The 9668-nt window shown below is 42.6% G+C and overlaps 1 protein-coding gene across 7 annotated transcripts in view; it reads right to left on the bottom strand.

Moving 5' to 3' along the window:
* The window catches only part of CUNH8orf34 (chromosome unknown C8orf34 homolog), a 161726-nt gene extending 154041 nt beyond the window's left edge, over positions 1–7685 (bottom strand). For 6 of the 7 annotated variants that reach the window (XM_027698274.1, XM_027698647.1, XM_027698499.1 and 3 more), the window contains exon 1: positions 7196–7685. In XM_027698274.1, the coding sequence (XP_027554075.1) occupies positions 7196–7264 (69 nt within the window). In that variant the 5' untranslated portion in view covers positions 7265–7685. Of the gene's footprint in view, positions 1–7190 lie in introns of all 7 variants that reach the window. The other variant, XM_027698577.1, reaches the window with a different exon arrangement.
* Between the last annotated feature and the right edge of the window lie 1983 nt (positions 7686–9668).

The following is a 9668-nucleotide window of genomic DNA, read 5'->3' on the forward strand; positions in this document are numbered from 1 at the left end:
CTTCATTTTTTTCTATTACATATTCCCAAACTGGGTAACTGTAGTATGACACAACTACCAGTTCTGGAATAAGGACAGCAGGAATGGGCAGCCAGCAATGAAGACGAACAGGACCTGCAGCAACTGGCTATTAAATCAGCCTCACAGCCTGCAGTTCTGAGTACTAAACTATCAGAGTGTCTGAAATAAAATAGACTATGAAAGGTGGAAAGATCCATTTAAAAAGGCTCCAACACAGCTGAAAGACCTCATCATTCCTGCCCCAGAAAACAGCTCCTCCAGAAGCCAACAAAAGAGCTTGATAAGTATATTGTGCCAGCCACTATAGAGAAATCTGGGGCACGAATACATTGATTTCATTCATTGAATATTGCAGGGAGCTGGGAAATGAGGAAAGAGAAAGGATGCTTCATGTAAATACCCAATACACAATAAGAAGCTAAGAGTTTCCACTCTCTGTATGCACAGAAATTTTATAAGAGGTGGCTAATGTAAAATAGCCTTCTTTTTATCAAGGGTAAGCAAGTTCACATGCATTCCTCATTTTGTATGGGCATTTCTCATAACTGTAACCAGAGGGGCATCACCTGACATTAAAGTTAAGGCTGTCAAAAATGTGTCTGTTACAAGCTTGTTGAAAGAATATTACCATCTATACTAAGAGCATATACAGATGTTGGATTGTCTTGGCAAAGGCATAGGTGTGCATTTCAAGTGATCACACTCTTTACCTATGTCCTAGGATTAAACTCATGAATCCTTGTTTCTCCTATGAAATGAGTACTGCTTTTCATTACCTTCAGTAAAGTTTGAAACAGCACACTGCCTTAGTCAGGAGGCCAACAATTGTTTGCCAACAAATCTATTTGAAAATGATGTTGCTTTCAGCTGGTTTTTAACCATTCCTCATGGTTTTAGGCAAAGAAGCATCTTAAAACAGAAGATATACTAGCTGTGAAGTATGACAGAAGGGTGACATTTCTTAGGAGAATAAGAAAGTGTGCATCCATGCAAGAGAGATAATATAGAATACAGGAAACAACATCTAATTTCTATCCGAATTTTACAGACATTAAAGTATTTGGATAGTCTTTGCTCCAAAAGTTGGTGAACATAAAAATACCTGAAGCCACCTTTCTAGTCCAGAGGTAACAAAGTATCTCCATCACCTCCCACTGATACAAAAGCACATTTCCCAAAAAACTTAAACATTCTAAGATTTAAAAAAATAATAAATAGAAATCACTACAAAAAACAAATAAACAAACGAAAACAATCAAACAATCACTAGAAAATTGAGAATGAGAAATTATTGGTCCCCACTTCTTCATTTGCATGAACAAGAGACAAAATGGAAACTACCAAGTGGGAAGAAAAAACATTGGGAAAAAAAGAAAGAGTAGTGATTAGACCTTCAAAATGTGAGGCAAACTGTAAAAGAACATGCTGTTGATATGCTCTTAAAAATTATGTTTCTAACTCAATTTTTTAACACTTCCATTTACAAAGTAACACTTCTAAAAGAAGCTAACATTAATAATAGTTGTCTTTCTAGGTGTGTTTGTCAAAATAAAGAAGCTAACTAAAAAGCCCACTTGCTGCAGAACAATAAAACATGCTTCCTCATTCAGGAACAACATTCTTTTCTTAAACCCAGATTCCAGAGGAGTAGAATTGAGTGCCTCAACCTCAAGGAAATTTCTGATGACTTTTGCATCTTGTTGGTCACCACAAAAGCCAAGTAAAAATCATAAAGCCATTGCTCATGAAACTGTTTTTTAATGGAGAAGGGTGTGTCCATAGTTTTAATTAGGGTTTTTCACTTATTTTCCCTTAAAGACAACTTTAACAAGGCAACTATCAGAATGTACAGTGAATTCTCCAAAAAACAAAGGACATGTCTACACCAATTTTTCCATTTGACTTTCATTCCCCTTAAGTAGGTCTTTTACTTAAGCACACATCAAGGCTACCACAACGCCCTACTGTAGCAGGAAACAACAAAAATAAAAATTAGAACTTAAATGCGATTCCCTACCCCACACTGTGTAACACTACAGCATTTCTAGATCACTACTGGTTTCCATACATCCCTTGAAAAACAGATAATACTGGCTCCCCTGAAACAGGGACTGCGAGGCTGAAACAATGTCACCGGGTAATCAGTTAGTACCTAAAATGATGCTTATGATGTCTAAGTACAGAAAAACTCGGCCTTCCAGAGGCTCCATCTAGCTGCTTGAAATTAAATGCTTCTGTAAATAAATTTGTATCATCCAGAATACACTCTTTCACACTAGCAACAGTATCTAACCATTTAAGTATAACGCCAAAATAAAATAAAATATTATCTAAGCAAGATCAACAGAAAACAATTCTTTGAGTGCATCTCTATCATTCACATTGCAGATATTGCAGTTGAAAATTTAATTTGATACTGTGAGAAATCTTAAACTCATAAATAAGACATTCAAGTTGACTATGTCTACATTTGTGTATTTAAGAACCAAGGGTAAACATTGCTTCAGAAGACAGTCCAAACTCCAAAATTCATTCCCGAACTTTGACTAAGTCAGTCACAAGATGCACTATACTGTTCATCACCAAATAGGTTAAGGTTTAAGTAAGAAGCATAGTTATTTTATTTAAATAATGGAAGCCAGTGCATAATATACACCAATAATGCTATCTCATTTAGGGGGAAAAAAAACCCCACAAATTAAAAAAAAGTTTATTATATTTGCTTCTGTAACTTTTTCTGCTAAATGAGAAAAGCTAAGGGTGATATTATGAACACAGTCTTTATGTTGTTTGAAATATAAATTACAGTTCTAATCCCATATAACTTGGAGAAAAAAAATCTCAGGTAACCAGGGTTTTGGCATGTTTATTTTGAGAAGAGTTATTTTGGCTTTTTATAACTGAAAGAAACCACAGTTCTCTAGTTTGCATAACAACAGTGTACCTGCTGGATGCTTTTTAGCTGCAGTTCTAGAAATAAAAAAATTCTGAAACACTAATTTTATCTCACAGCTCTTGAAGATTTATTGCAATCTGTTCTTAAGAGTGCTGATCCAGCTTTCAAATTCACAGAAACTGTCAGGTTGCCCAAATGAGAACACAACTGGATGCTAAAGAGATACAGTCATACAGAAAACTAGATGTATGATACAGCCAGCAGGATTATTCATTGAGATTATTAACACACAAAAAGAATTTGTTGGATTGGATGCTTGAAACACAAAGTGGGTCAATACTTCACTCAGACAGAAATGAGTGGGTGCTGATTCTGAATATTCTGTCCCAGCCAATTTTAGGCATACACCTCCTGTCCACATTTTAGAAAGACGGAAAAAAAACCCAACAGTGAAGCTTCATCATAGAAATAATTCATATTTAGAATTCATGTTACCTTCCAAGTTAATGTGAAAAAAAAAGAATCTTAAAAAAATCAGGTAGTGCTATGGTACGTGTTACCACAAAAATCCCAGAAAAGAGGCGTTTCTAAAGGGCATTCCTCAAATCCAAACTTGTCTAACCACAGTATTCTCAGATGCCAATAATCTCTTACAGAAAGATGTCTAAGATTTCAAAAGCAAATGGAAAAAAATCCTCCCCACAACACACAAAACCTACACAGAACAGAATAAGGCAGCTCATGAAACCTGACAGAATTTAAGGGGTTAACTTCAGACCTTACTCTCAGCACTAACAACACCTGCATGCCCTGGGGCATTTAGGAGTTGACTTATAGGTTCACAGGAATTTTACCTGCAAAAACCTTACACACCTGAAAGATGAAATGGGAGAGACGTAAGAGTTTTGAAAAGCCATGACTTAGGGACCTACATTCAACAGGGGGAAAAAGAGGCTGAAGTATCAAAGTTGTTTGTAATCTGTTTTAAATCTCAAAATTGACAGTCTTAGATATACACACTAATTCCCACCCACCTTCCTTCCCACCTCTAACTCACAAACTAGAATTTAACTAGTAAAAATGTTTGGAATCAAGTGAACCTGTGTGTTACCATTCATAGCTAAGTGGATAGGACTTCCTACTATCTGCTAACAGGTACTGGTAGTCAGTAGAAGACCAATTCCTGCTGAGTCAGCCAAAGCTCATTAATTCTTTCTCCAGGAAGTTATTCCTCACTTTTCATTATAGAGATGGAAACAACTTTTTAAGCAAGGGAGGGCCTAAGGTCTTTCTGCATCTCATGTGTCAGCACTTCTCTTGAACTCTTTTACACAAATTAGAAGCATAATTCAAGTGCCACACCATACAAAACTGCAGCAAAGACATTCTTACGTAGATACTGCTGGTTAATGAAGTACAAAAAGCCCTAGCCACAGTAACAGAGGGCCACAAATACAGGACAGAATGGAGAAAACAGACACTACCAGGATAACTGCAAGCAACTGGAACAGAATGACCAACTAGCAATGAGCAGCAACTACTGTTACTGACTGTAACGCAGGGGAATTGTACTTTATCTTCAATAAACCACCAACTGTTCCATCTGTCAGTTAACTGCGCCTGTGCAATTGTCTAAAACCCGTGGTCTAAAGTCCTCCTGATCACTGACCCTTCATTATGCAAGTATGAAATACGATCTATTTATGCATCACCACCTCTGTCTTCATCTCAGAAAGCCTGCAGGTTCACTATCCACATTCTTCTTTTCTGTGACTGCCTCCAATTATCCAGTATTATTTTTTGCACTCCTTAAAATGTTGACTTGAGGCATATATTGAGCAATTACAGTCACAACCTGCTCAGCAAATAACACTGCAAAAAATTGAATCCAAGTCTGCTGTGTTCTGACTTGGTATTAGAAAATTAGTACTCACTGAAAAAAAAGATAACTGTCATCCATGACAAGTGATGATTAATTAGCATTAAAACTAGAAGTGGTATAAGAAAATGCTAGCTGTTCCTGAATGAAAGACGAAGCACAGGTCTCTTTTCTCAATGTGTCAGAACTTTTAGACACATGAAAAACTGATGTGTTAGTGAATACATCTGACTGTGAACACATGGCACTCTTGAAACACCACAATGAATATATAATAGGAATACTAGTATAGAGTACAAGCTTCATCCTATGCATAGTCTTTGATCAATTCCCATCAACTTCAAATACATGCCTTCCCCTTACTAAGATCAAGCACAGGTTGTATATCTACAATAAACTGTTGAGATTCAAAAAGTACATCACCAAAATGAAATATGTAAGTAGACTTCGAACAGCTAATCAGGAAGTGGAGGAGATAACAATTATGAGCCTCTTCCTCCCAGTGTTATGGATTAAAATAACTGTAAACAGCTACAGGAATGCTAAACCCCTATATCTTGAAACCACTCACTAGTATTCCGGTGTAAGTGGATTTCTCACAAAAAAAAATCTTCCTGGTATACAGGAGTACACTAACAAGCTGTAGACAGCCTGCAAGGTTATGCAAAGAGCCTTTCACAGATTCTTTCTATCAAAATGAAATTCCTACATTATAGTGATTAATGAAATATGTAGTGATACATGAAATGCTGTAACAAATACAACTTCTTCATCTTTCCCTCCACCATTGATAACTAAAGCATCCCACAAGAATCTAAACAGCAGAGATGAGCATCTTACACTACTGAGAAACTAGGTTAAAACACCAGGACTCAGAACAGCAATGTCAAGTAGTTTGTTTGAATTTTAATGTGCAAACCAATGGGTCAAGGAAATTTTGAAGAAAATGACAGATGTCAAGGGCCTAACTCCTCAGTAACCCCAAAGCACTTAATTCCCATTGAGATATACAAGAGTCAGTTACGTATTGTCGTGGTTTCACCCCAGCTGGCAGCCAAGCACCTAGCAACTCTGCTGATTGAACAGTCTTTTATTCAGAAACTGAACCACACAAATATTTCAGTTTTTATTAATTCCTTAACTAGAAAAATCATCTGCTGTTCCCTAGTACTCAGTTACTGTTCCATCAAATGGATCTTTATTTATTGCAAAATAAAAATACCTAACACCTCTGACACTGAGCCAAACATAGTCTGTTTCAACAGCCTCAGCGTACAGAAAATACAAAAACATTAATGAACAGTTTTCTAACAAAATTTGAACTTTTTTAATGGGCATTGGCAAATGTTACCCAAAATATACGCTGAAGGCGAGGCATCCACCACACCAGCATAAAAGAAATTTTATATATAGTAAGCTTGATTGAGAACAAGTTAAATACTGAAAAAGGGAGACTTGTGCCTTGGGATAATACTGCCAGAGTATAATATATGTGCATTTAGATGTGAAAACTGCATGAGAAACAGGATGATAAAATGGTAATAATTGTGATTGCTCTAGTACCCTTTCAAATTCTAAGTATTCACAGCTTATGCACTGAAATAGTAAAATATGCACATCTGTGCATCTACAAATCCAAGCAAGTGCATCGTTGTAAGAAAACAGAAAATCTATAGCAAAAATACGGTTCCCAAGTGTATGACTGCAGATAAAAATTTCAGAAAACACCATCGACACGGACTTTTCGCAGGACAGAGTTCTTCCCGAGTGCCCGAGTGGGTTTCCCAGTGGGGAGGCATCCACCTCTCCCTCCCTGCTAGCCGGTCAGGGAGGGGCAGCGCCTTGGGGTTCGCCCAGTCCCCGCTGCTCAGCGCTGCCGCCCTGGAGACGGGAGGTTTGGAAGCGCCTCCTGCCCCCGGCCGCGCGGGGCGGGTGCGGGGTACGCGGCTCCCCACGGCCGGACGGCGGGGCCTGGCCACCGTCCCGCACCGCGGGGCTCCACGGCCGCCGAGGCGAGGCCAGGCGGACAGCGCCGATGGGGCGTCCCCGGGGACTGGGGCCGCGGGTGGGAGGGCGAAGGGGCACCTGTTTCAGGATCCGCGCGGGATCGTGTGGAGCAGAGGGCGGCGCGAAGAAGCGGGGCACACCCGCGGGATAGCCGGGAAGGGAGGGCATACTCCGGCATTCGGAGGGGCGTGGAAGAGGGACACGAGGGCAAACGCGTGGTGCGGGGCGGCAGGGCACGGCAAGGGGTGCCGGCACTGCCAAAGCAGCGCCTCAAACTCATCCTCGCCCCTGCGTTCACCTGGGCTGCGCGGGGAGCCGCGGCCACCGCGGGGACTCCCCCGCCCACACCGCTGCCCGCCGGGGAGGAGCCGGCCGGCAAGAGCGCACCTTACCTCGAAGAGGGGACCGATCTTATTCTTCTCCAGGTAGGCTTGGATCCTGGTCTGCTGGTGAGACGCCATGAAGAGCTCCGGAGGCGGGGGCTCGAGCTCCTCTTCCCCGGCGGCGGCTGCAGTCCCTCCGGCTGCTGGCGGCTCGCTCCCCCGCCGCCCAAGGGCTGCCACAGCGGGAGCGGGCGGAGGCGCTGCGAAAGTCCCCGGGACGGAGCTAACTCAGGTAACCGGGGGCGGGGGGAGCCGGGTGCCAGTCGCCCGCTTAGCTAGGCGCGGGGCTAGCTGCTCTCAAGGAGCAGCGGGCGGGCGCTGCCTAGAGCAGAGCATGGTGCAGGAAGGAGAGGCGCTGCAAAGGCGGCCCCCAAGCCCGCGCCGCTCCGCGCTGCGTGTGTCTCTCAGTGTCTCTGTCTGTGCGTCTTTGCAAGGCAGCGCCTTGGTTACGGGAGCAGCCGCAGCTGGCGCTGCTGCCCTCGCCACAGCGCCGCTCCCGGAGCCAACAGAGGCTCCCGTCCGCTCCGCGGCCGCCGGCGCCCGTTGACGCCCGGGCTCGGCGCACAAAAGGCGGGAGCGGGGGAAGTGGGAGGAGAGCGGGCGGGAGGCGGGAGCTGCTCTGCCTCCTCTCCGCCGCCGCTCCCTGCCCTCCCGGGGATGGGCTTACCTCCCGGCGGGGCCGCGTTCCCCCGCTCCGCGGGCGCTGCCTGCGCGCCGGCGTTTTGCGAGGACCCCACCTGGCTCCGATCCCCGGTCGGGCGTGAGCGCCGCGGGCCGCCCGGCATGAGCGACCTGAGCGGCACACGAAAACTTCAGCTGGTGGAGGGTCGCGGAGAAGTGAAAAGGCTGACAATAGGGAATGGGGTTGCAGGGACTACAGCCAGCACTGTTCCTTATTTTTTGTTTAGATTATTTTTAAATCTTAAAATGCTACCGTTCTTGTGATGCCAATGAAATTCCCAATTAGCGACAATGGGCATCTTAATGCAACAATTGGAGTAGCTATGCAGGTATATCCTGGTCTCAGGTTGTGTTGAGTTCCCGCAAGCAGCCAAGGGGTCTCAGCCAAAACCCCTTGGTTTGCTCTCTCATGGAGCAAATGAGAAATTTTCAGCTGGCTTCAGGGAGTAGTGAGTTAATGAGTACATCAAAGAAGCAGTATGTATTCTTTCTCCACTTCAAATAAGTAGTATCCCACCATTTCTAGAAGCAGGGTCCTAACCAGCTTTTTTTTTTTCTTTCTCTCTCTATTTAGAGAAGAACAAACAAATCATGCTTCTTGGGATTTGACACTTCCATTCGTCTTCAATAACTAATTCTGCTGTACTAGCATTCACCTGTTTTGTGAAAAAAGATACACCTTATTTTTTCATGAGGATTTTTTTAAAGACACAGAACAGCTTTGAAGAATGTTGGGAATGTTCAACACATCTGCTGAATCAGGCTGCCTGCTCCCAGTCAAGCAATGCTCTGCAAATGCAAGAGTACAAGCCTCTCCTGATTCAGAAACTGCTAAAGAAAAGGGTGAATTTTGTCAGAATTTAAAAGATCATGAGTTCCACTCCCATTGAATTGACTGTTGTTTGACTTCAAAGTCCTCCTTGCTGACCTAAACCTCATGCCTCTACCTAGAAGGAGGTCAGATGTGTTTTATAAAGATAGTTTGCAGCACACCCTGTAGAGTAAGCAATAGCTTGTAGAAATCTTTAATGGTTTTGCTAGAACTTGCTCATCCCAGTTTTGGTGAGGCAAAATGTTTGTTTCCATAGTAGTCACTTAAAAGTAGTACCCTTTTTTTTTTTTTTAAATTTGGATTTGTTATATGCTGGTAGTCTTCTAAAATTCCTATTAGCTCAGAGTTTTAGGATATCATCTTCAGCAAAGTAATGCTGCTTTGCCTCTTGCCACTTAAATAATATGGTGCTAAGCTAATCAGCCTAATGAGGATCATACAATCATAAGTGTAATTGCCAGTGATGTAGGTTCTCTGTAGTGGCTCCAATGATTCCCATCAGATGAGGATGTTTGTAAAATTTCACGAATCTCACCAGAATCTCAGCTGCTCCAATAGATAAAAGTCTCCCACTTTGCAAAATTATGCTTCCCTCCCATGATCCAAAGCTGAGAATATATATTTCTATAGACCTACACAGCCTGACTTCTGAAAGCAGCATCACATGCAGACTTGCTGGGACCTGACCACGCCAGGACCTGCAAACTGTCACTGGTCTGTGTAGACCAGGAAGAGGACTGGAGAAAAGAAACCCCACTATCAGCAATATGAATAGAAAAGAGAACTTATTAAAGGTGGTTTTAAAGATAGCATAACTGTCTATGATTGCATATCGTACACTTAGCTAGATCCTAATCTCTCACTGTTAAAACCTCAGAGTCTGGGGTTTTGTTGTGAGTGTGTTTTTTATTCTCCCACTGAATCATAGAATGGTTGAGGTTGGAAGGCATTGGTCCCAGCCCCCTTTTA

The sequence above is a fragment of the Neopelma chrysocephalum genome, unplaced genomic scaffold, assembly GCF_003984885.1.
Source record: "Neopelma chrysocephalum unplaced genomic scaffold, ASM398488v2 Primary Assembly neopelma1_22, whole genome shotgun sequence".
Taxonomy (NCBI): Eukaryota; Metazoa; Chordata; class Aves; order Passeriformes; family Pipridae; genus Neopelma; species Neopelma chrysocephalum.